At 36.2% G+C, this 19,180-nt stretch overlaps 1 protein-coding gene across 2 annotated transcripts in view; it reads right to left on the reverse strand.

Annotated features, from left to right (window-relative positions):
- MAN2A1 (mannosidase alpha class 2A member 1) overlaps positions 1-19,180 on the reverse strand; it is a 121,816-nt gene that overhangs the window by 70,194 nt on the left and 32,442 nt on the right. For both annotated transcript variants that reach the window (XM_065657020.1, XM_065657019.1), the window contains exons 4-7: positions 9,036-9,207; positions 7,185-7,312; positions 5,482-5,655; positions 2,846-3,032 (exon numbers count right to left, since the gene is read on the reverse strand). In XM_065657020.1, the coding sequence (XP_065513092.1) occupies positions 2,846-3,032; positions 5,482-5,655; positions 7,185-7,312; positions 9,036-9,207 (661 nt within the window). The remainder of the gene's footprint in view (positions 1-2,845; positions 3,033-5,481; positions 5,656-7,184; positions 7,313-9,035; positions 9,208-19,180) is intronic.

Genomic DNA, 19,180 nt, shown 5'->3' on the forward strand with positions numbered 1-19,180 from the left:
TCTCTACTACTTCGCCCATACAGCATATGAAGCATTAGGGACTCACTCTTTGCTCAATTATCTCAACTAGAAAACAGAACCATTTGGTGGATTGGCAATTTTCTGCTGAAGTATTTTTGTAGAGGAGATGGGTACTTTCTAAGATGGCAATCCCAGATCCTAGATCCTAGAGGTTCACAATCATAAACATTAAAGTTACATCAGCAATATAATTCTGAATGCCAGTTACATGTTGTGTAATGTGGCCAACCATAAAGAGAAAAAAGCTGAAGGGTAAAACTGGTCTCTTGAACAGTAGGGGATGAAGAGGAAAGTCCATTTTCCATTTTCATGTAACTTATAGTACAGATTCTTTCCTGTTTCCATACGTGGGGAGAGAGACAAAAAAAAAAAAAAAAAGAAACAAAACCAGCTGGTGATGCAGCTGCAAACCAGGGCAAGTGCAACAGCAATCTTTATAACCTAAGCTGTTATGAAGTGTAATTAAACAAGTACAGGCTCTTAATTAGGCTGCTGTTTCATTCCTTCCTACCAAACCATGATGCAAGTTGCAAGGCAATGATAAACCCAACAGTTACTAGCCCTAAATTTTCAATTCAATATCTCTTCAGTATATTGTATGGCATTAATAGTATTGAAATCAAAAGCAACAGCCCCAGCTGAGTATTCAAGATCTGTGTTTTATTAATTTTGTTGCATCTTTAGCATTGAAAAAATGTCAGTGACCTAAACCTTGCCTCTAAATTAAACAAGTGTGTATCAAATACTTTTTTCAGATCCATGTAGCGTGGATCTTCTGTAGTTTTCCAGTTTTGTAAAACAAAGCAGGGATAAGAGACAGATTAATTAGTGTGCTACAAACCTTTAACCTTGGAAGGCTTATGATGTAAACACAGATTTTCCAATTATTTCTGGAATTCATACATCTCCTCATCATAACTGTAAAACTTGAGCTGTCACAGAGGTCAGACCAGAGAAGTTTTGGGTTGCCTACAATACTCCAGTATTTTATTTTTGGTACAGTATAAGCAGTGTTTTTGGCATTCTCCAGCTAAACACTACTTCCTATGTTTTAGTGGATTTATTTGAAACTACAGTCTCAAAAGTATAGTTCCTGTTCCTTTCACTGTTCCAAACGTAAATAATCGACACTGCCAACCCAAAAACCCTGTGTTAGTTTTACTTTTCCCTTAGGTATTACCTACCACAGTGCTGTTTCAACTCCCTGTTCAACACTGAAACACTTTTTATCTACCAAAAGCTGAAGCAAAAGATCACATTTCAGAGACCACTTTGAGAGGATGATCTCTTCAACTTGATCATATGTTCATGACATACCCACCACATTTCTTTTATTCTTCAATTTCATATGAAGTAGTGAAAGAACCATTTCTTTTACAGGGTCTAATTTAGACCGATATGCAAAGGTTGTATCTTGGAAGTACAAGGATAAATTAAGATCTAATTAAAAACCAAAAACCTTAAAAAACATTCTGAACAGGCTCTCTACAATGTATTTATAGCCTATATGTTCCAGGTACTTGTTAAACAAGCTTTTACTCTTCTACAAATATTTGTTTCTGATAATTAGGATACATATTCAAGATTTTTCTTTTTACAACTTTGATTTAAAGACACATGAGCTTTTCTTCACATTTCATAAGCACTAGGTGTGTCATAATGATTCTTCTATTAGCTCAACTGTTCTCGTATCACCTCCAGCATTCATTTTCCTACTTTTAAAGAAAATTACTTTTTCCTGTCATCATTCCAATTTCTACTTTAAAATATGACAATTGCGATAAATTATTTTTATTTTGGTTTTAACTTTGATAAAATTTTGTAACTGAATTTTAGTGACAAAGTGAAGTTTTCAAGATGTTCGGCAAAATTCATTCTCAAAAAGGACATGCAGACTTGACATGTAGACAACCCATGCATCACCATCACATCATCACTTCAAAACTTCAGCATCAGGACTAGAACCAAAAAGTCACCATGCTATCCTTAATACAGTTGCTATACTCAGCAATTTGCAACAATTTTAAACACCTATTTACATTTCAAACTCTTGAACTTGGGGATGGTTTGAAGGCCTGGAAATAGTAACAGGACGCCAGAATACAATCTTTTTCCCTTTCATGTTTTTTGGTTTTGTGTTGGATTTTTGTTGGTGTGCTTTTTTTGGTTCGTTTTCTTCCCCCTCCTCTAAAAACTGAAAAGTAGTTTTCTAAAACTGTAAGCTTGATTCTTATCCATGGCAAAACAACTCAGTATTTCTATTTGAAAAATAAAATTGAGGTTAATGTGATTCTCCCTGCTCCCTCTGGACATGTAAGACAGGATTCAGATTGACTCTACGTGTCCACTTCAGGAAACCTAGGCTACAGATTGCCAACTTTTGCAAGGATATACCATAGAAAAATCTCACCATTTGCAGTTACAGCATACTACACCATGCTGTCCCTGAAGTCTTCCACTGGAAGGAGACTGATCACCGTGTATTCACAAAATTTGCAAAAAAATACAGTAAACCAGTAACGTGACTATAACCAAACAGATGACTATGTTCTGTCTACCATTCAGAGATCATAATAGACTCATGTACCATGAATGGAAAAGAAAAAAACATAATGCATTTTCATTAATTTTAACCTATCTTCAAATTTCACTATCAATTATGTTCTGAACTTAAGAGCAAACATGAAGTAATAGGTATTATTTTCCTACAAGTTGATTTTTTTTAAAACCGTATAAATTCAGCAAGCTATGCTAGACACCTTTGAACACCACAAATTTTCTATTTTTTTAAGTTATTCTCTTGCAGAATATGCAAAAACTGTACCTGTGTTGAACATTTCCAGCATGAATAGCTTCTGGTGGAACTCTCCATGGACAGCTTACTCTTCCTCCAGGAAGACGTTTGAAATCAAACTGGCAGCAGACTTTTGGATCTGGACCACAAGTATGAGGAATATCATAGCTATAAAAAGGCATCATATGACAAAGGATATCTGTACTGGATCCCAGATCTGGAATTAAATACATAGAGCACACCTTTAAAATAAACCTTTTCAGATTTGCCAAAACTAAATCAGTTCCATGTTCTTAATCCAAGAATTTTAAGAAAAACATCAGATTAAGACAATTCCTTGCTTTGACTATCTATACCTGGAGTCTAACTTTGTATCCATCTTACATATAAAGAGGCTAAAAACAGAGATGCAACCAAGATTGGAATGTTCAGCACCAGCTGATTGCCAAAGATAGGAACAAAATATTAGGGTTTTGTAACCCAGATAAATCTCATGATTTCCAGAATTTTAGAGGTCAACAAAACATGTATTTCACACTTTTGAATGAACAAAACCCAACCAACCAACCAAGAACAACAAAACAACCAAACAACCAAAAAAACCAAAAAAACAAAAACCACAAAACCAAAAACAAACCAAACAAACCAAAACTACCAACAACCAACAACCCACCAAAACCATAAACCAAAAACCACCGCCCTGCTGTCATTACCTCATTAGCACAACATTTGAATTGGTTGGCTTTAGCAATATCTTAATTTCTTGATCACATAGCTTCAATATATTAACAGTATGTGCTTGTAGATAATTATGTGTTCTTATACGTAAAATTAGAGTTGTATGCACTTCAGAGACCATCTTTGCAATCCTAACTTCTCCATGTAGTCAGTCCATTCCCTGAAGTCTAACCCACTAGTAGCAGAGATCTACACGTATTTTGCCAAGTCTCAATAGAAGGTCTTTCAAAATTCAACTTTAAAGAGAACCTGAAGTTCTCATAGAACTTAAGAGAACATCAAGTTTATTTACCTGGTAAAACCCCTAAATGCTGGTTACCTATTTCCAGCACTAAAAACTTGAAAGTAATTTCACGCTGAAAAAAAAAAAGGAAGAATGCTGTAGATGTGCCACAGAATCTGGATTCTAATTATGCCAACAATACATATGAAAACACTTTTCAAAACCTTAACATTGTAAGTCGTCACAGTTCCAATCCAGAACCTTTGTTTAAAAACGCCTATTTTACTTCTCCTTACTTATTACTAAAAAAGGTAATATTACATAAGTATATGCATTTACTTTTCAACTACAGGAGTTCTCTTTATCTCAGGCACGTCATCGACATATTATCCCAGATGAGCGTGCAGTGACCTTTGATATGTGATCTGTTTTGAAAAGCCTTCTTTTGAAGCCCAAACACTAGAGCAAATCATACACGCGATTTAAGTATGCAACTGTTCAAGAAAAAGGCCTGTCAATTAAGTATTCTGTACACTGAGTGGCATATACCAACACTCAAAGAAAAATCTCCAAAGCATCAGTTTCTTACAAATTATTTTACAGTGGTATGCTTTCCTCAAGTCAAGTTTACTTGTGCAGCAGATTTCTTTCTCTGAATACCCTCCTTCCTACAACTTCTGATTAAAAACACAGCAGAAGTTCAAAATCACCACCACCTTTAAATAGTAAGCACTAAATATGTTTGTTTGACCCTGTATTGATAAAGTGGTGATACACTACCTTACTGCAAAAACCAGAAAGACCAAAACCTCAACTACACATACGTTCATCACATGGCTTATTAGAAAGCCGGTACAATACAAAGCAAAACAAAATATTCATATAGAAAAGTGCATTCATTTACAGGCAAAACAGTTTGCTAAGGTGTAAACACTACATTAGCTAAGAAAACTTTCATATTCTATATTGTATAAAAAATATCCAAAAAGCATTTGTATTTATTCTATAAATAAAGTTTTAGATGATAATTTCATTGCAAGTTAAAATGGTGAAATATTTTTAAACTATTTTTCTTACTAAAGATAACCTACAAATTTCAAGTCCACAGACTGCTACTGTAAATAATGACACTAACTTGTCACATCAGCTGAGGAAAACTGGTTGCTTGAATTTTTTTCCTTAGTAAGAACATAAGACAGATCTCTCCACCTTCAGATTTTCACTTTTTTTCTTTTCTCTGAGAGAAATGTTCATTCTCCTCCACTTTATTTCCACACAGTAGGAGTAGGAAGAAGAAAAAGAAGTGAGGAAAGGAAAAAGAATATTCCACCCCATTTACTTTTTTTTCTATATACTTGTAAGGAATGTGGGAGAAGGGAAATAAGCGGAAGTGAAAGCAAAAATGAAAGCGAAGAAACTGGGAGATCAGAGGAACAGTGGCAATAATACAGTTTTTATATTTAATGCCTTTCCTAACACACAGGCACGCACATTCACTTTCTGCTACCTAAAAAAAAAAAATCCGAAACTTAACCTAGATTAAAATTATTTTTAACAGAAGTACAAGTCTAAAATTTTCAAGCTCACACTAACTTTTTAAAATAACCTGTTCTGTAAAGATTTCCATAGTATTTCTTCAAGTACTCTCCATATTTTTAACTGTGTAAATTAACAGAACAAATTGACATAAAGGAAAAACACGTACCCCAGTTCTGTCTCCAAAAGAATTCTAGGGTCTTTTGTGTTGCAAAATGTTTTTTAACCGAGTAATGAACTCTCTGTATGAGCATATTGGAAAATCCTGTGCGTTTCAGAAGATAGGCCATTGTTGGTGAATGCCCAAAAGGATCAACTGCCCAGCCAGACTTTGGTTTTACTCCTGTTTACAAATAAAACAGTAAAAAGGGAAGAAAGTTATACTTTTCACTCAAAAAAGCTATACTAATGTAATTCAGATCAGAGCACTAAAGATAAAATTTCCAAGATGATAAATTAAAATATACAGCTGAGCATTAAGCCTCCTGCAGAACACATCCTGGAATTAACAAGCTAGAATTAAAGAGATAAATTATTAAAAACAAAACAAAACCAATCATGTGTTAGAGGCAAGGCATTCTGTGTAACTGCATAAAAAACCTGAGATTAGTACTCTACATCATTACAATATTTCAATTATGTCTCAAACATCTTTACATAGAATCATAATTAAATACATCTGCTTTTTCACTTTTAGTTGACAGATGTTACAATTGGAAAGGAAAGCTAAAAGAAAATGAATAGAGGGAGATTGATGTTGTAGCTTGTTAAATTTTCACTTTAATTTAAATAATGTTAACCTTTGTTGGATTTGGAACTAACTTTTCTTTTGATTTATTTGGTTGGAAATCATTAGAATCATGTTGATTAACATGTTTTCACTGAACTTCACACTAGCAAGTAAAGAAGCTGTATCTAACTCTTATTTAACTGATTCTACAACATGGTTCCTTAGCCACGTTTTTACTGTCTTACCAAAAAAACGGCAGGGAATGCATTAACTTTTACTAGGCCTTCTCTTGCCCCATCTTTTAAATATGTCAAGCTTTGTTTATGGAAACTTTAATTTAAGAAAAACATAGTAAAAGTGCTTTTCAAAATAATTTCAGTTAACTGGATTAAGCCATATTAACTTACTATTAAAATCACTGTACAAATATTTTCTATATAAAAAGGGTTCTCTCTACTTATGGAACATTATCTGTACTTATAGAAGGAAACAAACACTCCCAAAGCCATCAGAACAGTTCAGCCAATGTTACTGCAGTCAATAATTCCTCAAAGTCGCAAAAGAGAATGAGTTGGCCTTTTTTTTTTTAAATATAAAAAATTCTAACATTACAATGGGTTTAGGTTTTATAACTACTATTTCTACAAGACCTGCTACTAAATTTCATATTTATTTTTTGAAAGTCTTACATATGAGACCCTAATGAATACACAGCCTGGAGTATAAATTAAAACACAGGAAAGGAATATCAATTTTAAGTCATTTTAAGGCCTTTGTCATGATTTTCAAAAGACAGAAATGAAAATCTGAAACTGTTTGTGATACCAGAGACATGGGACCTACAACTGAGCATTATCTAGTGTTATATTTTATTACGATAATATTCTATGCACACCTTTCATTGATTGAGACAAAATATTACAGCATAAAATCATTTAAATACACTTCATCCAAGAACTTCTAACTGCAAACAGTAATGGCAAATACTATACTCAGTCCTACAGCTTCTAGTAAGTGGTCTGATTTAATGCTTCTGGAAAGCACAGTAAAGAGAGCCTTCTAAGCACCTCAGCAACACAAAAAAGCATTTTCTAATTGACTTAATGTATTAACACACCTAAATTTTAGATCAAGCTACATACCAAGGTTCTTTTCTAGCCATTGATGTCCTTCTATCAGTTGGTCAATTAAAGCAAAATAATGAGTAGAGGCTTCATCAGGCATGACCCATCCTCCAGTTACTATTTCAAATTGTCCATCTTTCATTAACCTGAAAAATATGTAAACTGTGTTAAAAATCTTACATATAAAAATACACTCATAAAAATCAGTTTCCAAATATCCAATATTTACCAGGGACAAGACGCCAAAATATAAATCGCTTGTGCTATTTCCATCACTTGACTATATTTCTTTAATTTAACAGGGAAATAATGAATAGATGAACAGTGAAATTTTTAATGTCTCTGTGTGACTAAAACTACTAGTTCTACTGCATGTGCCATAATATTTGACTTTTTTTTAAATCAGGATGAAGGCTATTTCCTGCATAGATTACAAAAATAAAAGCGTATGCGCCACAGTACTGGAGGCCAATTGAGCAAGATGCATAGACATTGCACATTTCAAGCACTATGAACACCTCCCCACCTTTGATCTACCGTTCATTTTATTGTTTTAGAGAGCTGATAGAGCTTCTAAGTTTTTTATATCTATAAAGGCTTCAGGCCACCTCAATCATTAAAATGCATTCTTGAAACTGATCACTGGATGATCCAGTCTCTCTATTAAGATGTCAATGATTCCAGCATCAGGTAGTGCCTACAGTTCAATAATTTAATTTTAGCACTTACATTGTACACTGCCATATAAACGTTTAATGAATTCAAGAAAGAAATACAGTAAACTTATTAAAACTTAGTCACATTACAGATAATATCCATAAGAGTAATGAAAACCACACAGCAAAAATAATCTCCAGTGTAGCTTCTGTAAGTCTTGCAGCTTGCAGTTTAAGCAATACCTGTCTCCTCTCAAGAAAGGACATAGTTCCCTAGTGACTTATCATGTACTGTTTATTTTGCTCCAAGGGATCTTTTTAATCTCAAAAAGCAACAGTTGTGTTGTAATACTCATGCATAGTACATGAATTTTCAATTGGTAGCTTTCTGTGTCATTCCCAAGATTTCCTGCACTACCTAATCTTTGCAGCTGTGAGATTCTCATAGCCTTCAAGATGCAACTCATGCATCCTGAAAAGGGGCATGAGAAGGAGGGCATCACAGAGAAGAGCCAAGAACTGTTGGATCTTGTCTTAAAGCGAAGTAAAAACCAAAACACACACAAAACAAAACACACACAAAACAAAACACACGTTTTTGAAAACTCCAAACTAGATCCTTACTTCAAGTTTATCTAAGCAGCACACTTTCTTGTCTTAATATCTAGGCAAACCTTTTATTTCTGTATCACATTTTGAGTTATGATTTTTAAAATAACTAAGATCAAGAGTGTAGAATACGTACTACTTTACGATTTAAGCAGCTGCATATTTATAAAAACTACACATATTTAAGAACAAAAAAAATCTCATTTCATAATTCTGTTGCAACTGAATAAAAATTACCCTATATAACTAGCTAATATGAAAGATGATTTTTATTCCATTGCCAAAACGTCAATGTGACTTCAAATGAAGTTTATAATCACAACCCCATTAAAATTTGAATGACATTTTCATGGTTGTACAATGAAACTTTCAGTCATTTTTTTCAGCAACTCAGTAATTTGGATTCTCTTCTCTAAACATATTTTTATCTTGTAACTGGAAAGGAAAAAAAAAAAGCAGCCTCCAAAAAATCAGAACTCAAGCAGTCAATTATTCTAGGAATTCCACATCGCAAGCAGTGAAATCTCAAGTTTACAGTGTAGTCAGATACACAAAGTCTCAGACCATGCCACGTGGAAGATAAGAAATAGTTCAGTGTCCAAACCTTTTAACGGCATCCTTTTTTTGGCTATCTATTCCATCCCACCATTTTGAGAAGTAAGAAATCTCAGACCACATGAATTTCCTTCGGTTGTCTTCTTGCAGTTTTATAACCATGTTATTTAAGATATGCTGTGTCTGATCTCTGAAATAATCATCAAAAGTCTTCAGCCAACCTAACAAAAAGAAAATAAGAAATTTAAGTTTCTTTCTACAGTCTTAAGAGACCTGCCTTCTTCCCACTCCCTACAGAAACTTAAGTAAAGCATTTTCTTAATATGCTGTGGACAGTTCAACGTGCTAAAATCTCCAGGAGTTTCTTTTCACACAGTTTAAATGTTTTATTTCCTAAACATATAAATATGTGGAATATATTTTTATGTTTAGAAAAGGCTTTCTAGTTTGATAACAGAAAACACGGATTTAAAAAAAAAAGTGGATTTTTTTTTGGTCTTATCTAAGCAGAAATTAACTAGCTGAAAATGAAGATGTACACATCGACAAGCTAGTCTTCCTGATAACTTTCACTAGGTATCCTCGTCTCTCACATCAGGAGGACTGTAGCATATACCAACAAATCATCATCCCAGCCCAAGCCCTAATCCCAACACACATACCCCAACACTCCCTAAACCTTCTCTCAATGTGTTATCTCTTCTTTCAAGTCATCAAGCTCTCCATCACACTACTTTATGTAAAACAACTGTACAAAAATCCTTACTAGCAGCATCGTACACCTTCAGATTGAGGAGAAAATTAAGAGCCACTAATGCAGGGGTGTCAAACACATTTTCACTCATTTCACTAATTTTAGGACTGTATAAATGTAGGAGTAGCTACATTTTGAAGTGATTTTCTTATTCACATTCAAAATGGGTCATAAAGCAGTGGAGACAACTTGCAACATCAACAATGCATTTGGCCCAGGAACTGCTAACGAACATATGGTGCAGTGGTGGTTCCAGAAGTTTCACAAAGGGGACAAGAGCCTTGAAAATGAGGAGCACAGTGGTCGGCCATCAGAAGTTGACAACAATCAATTGAGAGCAATCATTGAAGCCAAACCTCCGACAAATACACGACAAGTTGCTGAAGAACTTAACATTGACCCTTCCACCGTCGTTCAGTATTTGAAGCAAATTGGAAAGATGAAAAAGCTCGATAGGCGGGTGCCTTATGAGCTGACCAAAAATTTAAAAAAAATAATCATTTTGAAGTGTCATTTTCTTTTATTCTATGCAACACAAACAAACCATTTCTCAATCGGATTGTGATGTGCAACAAAAGGCGGATTGTATATGAGAACCAGCAAAGACCAGCTCAGTGGATGGATGGAGAAGAACCTCCAAAGCACTTCCCAAAACCAAACTTGCACCAAAAAAAGTCATGGTCACTGTTTGGTGGTCTGCTGCCAGTCTGATCCACTACAGCTTTCTGAATCCCAGCAAAACCATCACATGTGAGAAGTCTGCTCACCAAAAACTGCAATGCCTGCAGCCGGCATTGGTCAACTGAAAGAGCCTGATTCTTCATGGTAACACCCAACCACACGTCGCACAACCAATGCTTCAAAAGCCGAATTAATTGGGCTACCGAAGTTTTGCTTCATCTGCCATATTCAGTTGACCTCTCACCAAGCAACTACCACTTCTTCGAGCATCTCGACAACTTTTTGCACGGAAAATGCTTCCACACCAGAAGGCAGAAATTGCTTTCCAAGAGTTCATCGACTCCCGAAGCACAGATTTTTGTGCTGCAGGAATGAACAAACTCACTTCTTGTTGGCAAAAATGTGTTGCCTGTAATGATTCTTATTCTGATTAATAACAATGTGTTTGAGCCTAGTTATAATGATTTAAAATTCATGGTCCAAAACTGCAATTGCTTTTGCACCAACCTAATAAATGCAGAAAATTTCAGTATTAAAAATAATTATTCAGTCTAATAAAAGAAAACCACTTTAGTATAGAATAGTCTGAATATTGATTCAGAAAGGATATATTACACTTTATCTAAAGGATAAAAAAAAATTATGTTCACCTTAAGCAGAAATGCAGAGCTAATGTAATTTGACAATATGCATTCTTTTCCAGTTCACATCCAATTGTTAATTATATTTCAAATAAAGACTCTTCTAATTAGGAGTAACTACTATAAACTGGAGCACTCTTACTTTGGTTACACTACTTTCAGGTTGCACTCTCACTTTGTTAAAGTCAAATTTAATGAAGTATTCAGAAACAAACAAAAACACCACGTTTCAAAAATCTACTTTTTTATTTTGCAAATGAAGAAATAAAAATATAAAACTCCAGAGGAAAAGTTCTAGCTCAATATATTTAAAAAAAAAAATTACAGTTTCTGTATAGATAGAACATTAAGGTCTAATCTATCTTAAAGCAGAAAGATACATTTTTGTCAAGACAGTTAATATGAGGGCTTAAAATCTAAACTTAAAACTTACTTTCTTTAGAGTCATGGAAACGGTTTAATGCAAACTAGTTGAAAGTAAATTATTCTTACACAAAAGTTTCATTAAGACCGAAAACAGAAAAGCCATGATTAAGCTGGATTTATGGTCCTTTTGTCCTGGTTTCAATCAAAATTTGTTGTGATCTCTGCCTGTTTAAGTAAGTACTTTTTTTTAATGCACGCTTCCACTCAAATAATTGAGATCTCATAATCAATTAATCTTTTTCAATGCTCATTTACTTTTCAACAAATCAAAGAAATATTTTCCTGATATTTACGTAAAAAGATCCACATGTAGCAGACTTTAAATTTACTGCTTTTTACCAGGAATTTCTTCTGCAAGAGACAATATCATGCTAGCACAAAACTCACAGAAGAAGTATGAACTACAGCCATCCTACATTTTTCCTATACAGAAATACATCATCGTAATAAACTATTTTAGCACCTTTTCATATTGCAGTAATAAAAGCAAACTTACACTGAATTAGTCTTAAACATTCTTGAAAAACTTAGCAAACCAACCAAAACGAAGCAGCACAGAGCTAAATGAAAAAGCAGCTGGCAAAAGAACACACTATGATGTAGAAAGAGTGGTGTCACAATCAGAGATCATTTTAATATATTCAGTTTGTTAAGCTCTACAGGAAGGGTGTTACATGATAAACACACTGAACTTAACACACTTCAGAAAGTCCTAGAAATATTTACAACGTTCAAAAAATTAGTTGCAAGCCAAGAGAAAGCCCTCTGAAATTTAATTACCATGTGTCAGCCATCTTGCAATTAAATATACTTTTTTTTCTGAATAGAATATTTCCAGTTGGAAGGTGCCTACAACAATCAGCTAGTCCAAGTGCCTAACCACTTCAGGACTGGCCAAAAGGTAAAGTAGGTTATTAAGGCCATTGCCCAAATGCCTCTTAAACACTGTCAGGCTTGGGGCATCAATCACCTCTCTAGGAAGCCTCTTCCAGTATTTGTCTAACTTCTCAGTAAATAAATGCTTCCTAATGTCCAGTCTAAACCTTTCCTGGCACAGCTTTGAGCCATTCCGAGGTGTCCCGTCACTGGATCCCAGGGAGAAGATACCAGCATCTCCCTCTCCACTTCCCCTCCTCAGGAAGCTGTAGAGAGCAATGAGGTCACCTCTCAGCCTCCTTTTCTCCAAACTAGACAAACCCAGAGTCCTCAGCTACTCCTCACAGGACATGCCTTACAGCCCTTCCACCAGCTGTGCTGCCCTCCTCTGAACTCATTCAAGTACCTTCACATCTTCCTTGAATCGTGGGTCCCAGAACCTCACACAGCTCTCTGGGTGAGGCCACACCAAGGCTGAATCCAGGGGACAGTCCCCTCTCCTGAGCGCTGGCTGTGCTGTGTTTGATGCCCCCAGGACGGGGTTTGCCTCTGGGCTGCCAGGGCACACACTGCTGACTCACACTGAGCTGCTGTCAGCCAGCACCCCAGGGCCCCTTCTGCAGGGCTGCTCCACAGACACTGCTCTCCCAGTTTACACCTGTGCTTGGTGTCACTCCATCACAGGTGCTGAGTCTTGCATTTGTTCTTTTAAAATTTCGTACCATTTACAGCTCCTAACCCCATGACTTACAGAGGCTGTCCAATTTTGCATAAAGGCATAAAGATTAAAAAAAAATATATCAAAAGCTGAACAGAACAAGGAATAAATAATTTACAATTGCTAGCCCTAAGTCTGCTACTAAAGACTACCACATTAAATTTAAAATTTCACATCTCAGTCCCTGATGTCAAATAAGAATCTAGTAAAACTTATGTTCATTCTTCTGCTTATCCACAAACTAAGAATTTATTCCCAAACTGAAAGAAAAGGTTTCCCAGTATGTTCGGATCAGGAAAATTTTAATATATAGACAGTTTACACATGGGAAAAGTGCAATAGTTTAAAGCTGCAAATACCAAAACTAAGTAGGTTAATATCAGCAAAAGAACACTTATTGGTTCAAACCTACATAAGGATCTTTGTCAATATAAAAATGTAATATAAGACAAAATATAATACTGACTTTAATGGCATTATGCTAGTCTTGACTTAGTAAGTATTCAGGACTTTGCCAGCTACTTCCATTTTCTACCAACACATGTGATAGCAATAGAGGATACACACTGTACACACTGTTAAGCTGCTTCCTTTTGATTGCCTCACTCATGTTTGTCCTCAAAAGCATGGAAACTTGATTCCTGCCCATCCTCCCACCCTCCCAGTGATTCATCATCATCATGCAGTTGTCTCTTTTCACTTTTTTTTCCCCACTTTCTTAATGCAAATTTTCTTGGGTTAACAGCAGACTCCAAGCATCATGTCCAAATGTCAATGCAATCAATTACTATGTAAAAAATCCTGAAGCACTTCATTAACTGATTTGCCGCTATTCCTATCTACACTTTCCAGTCAAATTTCCTTCTAGAAGCTCTATCCGCTCCTTAAGCTAGAGAAAGGTGTTCTTGTGTCATACACAGTTGACACATTTGCAGAGATACAGGCAAAGTTTCAGGAGAAAATCATAACAGAAGTTGACAAATCAGCAGTATTTTGAAAGTAACTTAAGTAAATGCACTTTACAATTTGATAATGACGAGAATCACCCATCAACTTTGAAAACACAAAATCATTACTACCAAGAGTGTTTGAGCACTGCCTGCACATATCTGCAGGCTGTTGTTTTGTTGGTTTTGGTTTTTTGGGTTTTTTTGGGGGGTTTGTTCTTTGGTTGGTTGTTTTTGACATCTGTATTTCGTCTTTTGGTTTAAGATTAACTACTGAAATTAAACAAACAAGATTTTTCAATTGCTTACTACCATAAGTCATCCTCCAATGTTTAAGTGGAAACATGTCTTTAAAAAATGTCTAGTTTCTCACAAAATCTGTTCTAATGAAGAGGCAGATCTAATGAATGTCTGGAATACTATCCTTTGTCAGATTAATGCTTGTTTTTAGGGCAGTTTGCATCTCTGATTTACTTTACAGTACATAATAGTTAATTTCACTGATTCTAAAACTCACGCAACGATGCTGCTTCTTGCAACCTAAGAAACTTGAGTAATTTATTAATTTTTAGCAGAATTAAAAAAAACACCATTAAATTTCAGCCAGCATTATACAGCTTTCAAGAAAATAAAAGCACTCTCTTTGCAATAAAATAAGTGGAACTTCAGTTCTTGGATTTTTAAAATGTACACCTGAATTAGTAAAAAAAGCTGGTTTTTCGGTTTGGTGGTTTTTTGGTGTGGTTTTTTTTTTTTACAGTTATGCTTCATTCTGTAGTTCCTGGGAAAAGACACAAATAACTGTTTTTACGGTTAAGGGAGTAAGAAAGGATCATAGGCTGAAGGAGGATGTCTTATTTCTTAATTACATTCATGCTCCAGATAACATGTGGTGCTACGATGATAAAACTTTTTCATAAAAACAATTAAAAAATTTAAGGGACACGCAGCCATGAGTTATTATCAGTACTTTGGAGAATTTAAGCATCTTGTATGTGTTTAGCTGATCATACACAGAGGCACACAATAATGACAATAATGCAAATAGTACAAACAAATATAAAGCTAAGTTTTCACTTGCATTTTAGTAAGTATGATTACACATGGAAAGAATTTAGCATTAGCTCCTTTGTAGATTAAGCAATTAAAAATACCCCTTATTTTAAGGTAAAGATTTTACACATTGATTTTGTTGAATTTAGAAATCTTGCATCACCTTTTATGATATCAAAACTAAATAAATATACAAGTTAATATATTACAGATGTTTCTGATATAAAACTTTAGAGCTAACTTCGCCAAAAGGAAGTATTTTTTCAATAAAGATGAATGGCTTATTGGCCAAGACTGTGAAAGAAAATTTGAGAAACAGTAAGTCTCTCAGGCAAGGCTATCTCAACATCAAAACTAAAAGCAGTCTAAGGTTGTTTTTCATTTTTCTATTTGTCATAGTATAAACCAGAATAAGACAGAAAGCCACATGGAACATCCCTGTGTTGAAGTTTTCATTCTGATTCAGAAGATAAATTGCTCCCCAAAAATATTCTCTGAAATAAAGTCATTTAAGCAGAAGCAGAGACACCATTATTAAAAAGGTACAACAGTGTATTTACATTTCCAGTGGCATACTTTAACTTGTTAAAGACCTCTGCTCAATGGGCCACAAGAATAATTCCATATTTATAACATTCAATTTCATAAGCGTAGATAAAACCTCAAATGATTGCACATTTTACCAAAATCAAAATCTGTCATGAACCATGAGGTACTTCACAAATAATAATTAGACTTATGTGTTAGGTTTACACAATACAAGCTCTGTTTCTGCTTTGTATGTATCAAATCTGCTGCCCTCATAACTAAGATGGGAAGAAAATTTCTACTGATCAGGAATCAAAAGTATGCTCTCTGTAAGAGTCCAGACAATTTTAAATGGAACTGCCCTGAATACTTTTTTCCCCAAACGAAGAAAAAGAAAAAAAATCTCTCTCACTAGATGTCCCCTACCACCTCATATGCAACCACAGAAATATTGAGAAGTGAGCCAGGAATAAAACTCCTATTTCTGTAATTCAGTGTGTCACGGAAAACTTGTGAGTTGCCTAGTTTCCCATTCTATTCCTAGATCTCATCTTCCTCTACAATAGAAAAATTACATGATTACCATTCAACGTATATTTTGTAGTCCTTATATGGCCTTCATAGTTCCTGAGATTTTTAGAAAAAAAAGCTATATACTTTTGCTGTTTAAAAAAAGGAAAACAAGCTCTAGACAAACAATTGTGGAGGGACGGTTAGATAGTAGGGGTCATGTAAATCTAATACAGTTAGCAGAATTATTTAGGCATAATTATTGGAACACGTATAAAAGTGAACTGCTCTGTAATAAAGTTGGAGCTTGCTGATACTTATATTAAGTGTTTGCGTCTTCCCTCGCTGCGGCAAATGCGACAAATGGCGCCCGAACAGGGACAAAAAAAGAAAGCCCTGCAGCCGCGGTTGAGCACGGTCCAGCGAGTAAGGGACAGCAGTCTCGAAGCAGCACAAGAGGCAGAAGAGCCGGACTCCGTGCCCGGAACGACCTTGAGGAAGGGTTCCGCCGCTAAAGCCGCCGACGTCTTGCAAGGGCTGCAACAGCGCGCTGAGGTAAGAAGGTATGGATAGACAAGCGGCTTATGATTTGTTTAAGTGCTTCTTACAGAAGCGTCAGCTTAAGGATATTGATTTAGACAAGGAGTTAGCAGGGTTGCTCACATATGGAGTAGCCAAGGGTTGTTTTAAGGATCCTAATGAGGTTTTTGATGTAGAGGAGTGGTGTCGCTTTGGAGAAAAATTGTGGAATGCAGCTATCGAGGAGGAAAAGGCAGCTAGGAAGTTGGGACGGCCCTGGCGGGTGGTAACAAATGCCTTAAAGCAATATCATGCGGAGCAAAAGGCTGCCCATGCCGCCTCAGCAGCCCTAACTTCCCCATCGGCCACTAATGCAGCCACTGGAGAGGGTTCGGCTTTTGCCTCGTCATGCCCGTTGCCCCCTGCCACCAACGTTGTTTTCCTGCCGTTGGGTTCATTCGCCAGTTCAGTTCCTTCTGCGCCTCCTATGCTGTCTCCCGGTCAACCGAGCGAGGAGCACTGGTCATCTCCCCCCGAGAGGGGAGGGGAAGGCTCGCGCGCCTATAGACTCTAAAGACACTGATACGAGGGGCGATGCAGAGCGGATGGTGAGCGAACAGCAGAAGTTGTGGCAAGAGATTTCCAATCAAGCGTGGATGTCAGGGGACAGAGAGGCGGCTGAGGCCCTGGCCGTTGCCTTCCCAGTGACATATTCTCCCACTGCTGGTGGCCTGAACGCCACCATCACTGCCCTAGATTGGAAGCTGCTGTCACAATTACGGGCCACAGTTAGTGACTCGGGTCTCCATGGTGAGCCCACCCGTCAAATGCTAAATTACATTTGGGGAGGTGTTTTAGAACATAGGAAAGCACTTGGAAATATGAGGAAGGAAGATCTTGTGAATTATTATAATCAGTGGTGGTTGCTGTGTAAGTTAGATGTATGGGAAAAGTGGCCAGAGAATAGAACCTTGAAGTATAACACTTTGTCGCAATTAATGTTGTTTTTAAAGCCAGAAGAGCAGGACAAAAATAAAACTCTACAAGAGATCATTAAATAATTTCAGACAGCTTTACAAGTGGAATGCTTTGAACTTCAACAAGCTGAGAATTAACTGATAACACACGAGTCATAGAAAACTTACTGAGGTCTGCAAGATGTTTGCCTTATTAACCTGTTTTCTTTGTAGGTATCTGCTTAAGCATATTACAGTTTAATAAGTCTTTGCCTGTTTTATGATATAGTAAGTTCACAGAATCATGAGAATCTGTTGACTCAAAATATGCATTTTGTGATTATACAGAAGAACGTGAGTAATTCAGTTTTTTACTGTGTGAATGTGATGATAAGATTTTGTGTGTAACAGTTGTTACTTTTCTTTCTACCATGCTAGTTTTATTCCAACATCCAGACTTGAGCAACTCTGTGATAGGCTGTGTCTCATCTCGGTGTACTAAATTTGGCTCTTTTGTATGCACACCGGGTAAAGAATCCTGTTTTGGGATAACAGTTGTAGCACCTCAGATGAGACGCATACAAAAGCCTTGCCCAGTCCAGCTTGCTAGGGCAGCAGGGGGGCAGGTGCCAACTGGGCTCCAGCGCGCACTGACCTGTTTTGTCAGGGGGATCCAGCAGTACCTCTACCTGGCTGAGCTGCAAGCAGTCCAAAGGTGCAATGCTAAAATTGAGATATTGTCTTGAATAAGTGTAACTGTGATCCATCTGCATATTTGAACTTAGTGTTTGGTTTTCATATCTGAGCTCAGTATTTTAGTTTGTGTATATATATACATTTGGTACCAAAATAATTTTGTTTGGGGAGATAATTACAAAATGGGAACCGGTTCCGCTACTAAAATACAACCTTGATCCCCTTTAGGATGCATCCTTACTTATTAGAATAACTTTTTGGGAAATACTCTGATAAAAGGAAAATGTAGTTTGAATGTGGAATTCTGGGTTTTAGTGCTATATGGCAGTTAATGTTGTTCTGCATAACTTTGAGAAATAAGTAAATAGAGCAAAATATCCCAGGCCTGTGCTGTGTCAAGCTGCAAGATAAGCTCAGCTCGTTGTAACCCAGCAGTCAGGCAACTCCTCCTTAGCACCAGCGATTACACCACCTGCGTGGCCTTGACTGCACTGCTAAGCAGAAAAGGGGGGCTTTATTCCCCCTTGCATTCCCCCCTGCCTCTACAGCAATGTTATTGTTTGAGAACTGTGATACTGAATGAAGCAGTCTGAGGGTGAAATTTAAAAGCATCTCCAGCAGATCCGTAGTTCTAATGAAGCTGGGAAATTAAAGCAAAAACCTTTTTAATAGACTTCCTCTGTCGTAACTAGTTATAAGAGACTTCTTATTAAATTCACCGTGATAGTTTTTGAAATCTTGAGAAAGAAAGGCAGGCCATTTTTTGAAACCAACAGGATGCCAAATTTGGAAAAAAGTTTTAACAGATGAATTCTCGTATTTGCCAGAAAGTCCTATACCTTTCTTGGGTCAAGATTTGTTAAGTAAATTGTAAACTCAAATAATGTTT

This window comes from Caloenas nicobarica, chromosome Z (assembly GCF_036013445.1).
Source record: "Caloenas nicobarica isolate bCalNic1 chromosome Z, bCalNic1.hap1, whole genome shotgun sequence".
Taxonomy (NCBI): domain Eukaryota; kingdom Metazoa; phylum Chordata; class Aves; order Columbiformes; family Columbidae; genus Caloenas; species Caloenas nicobarica.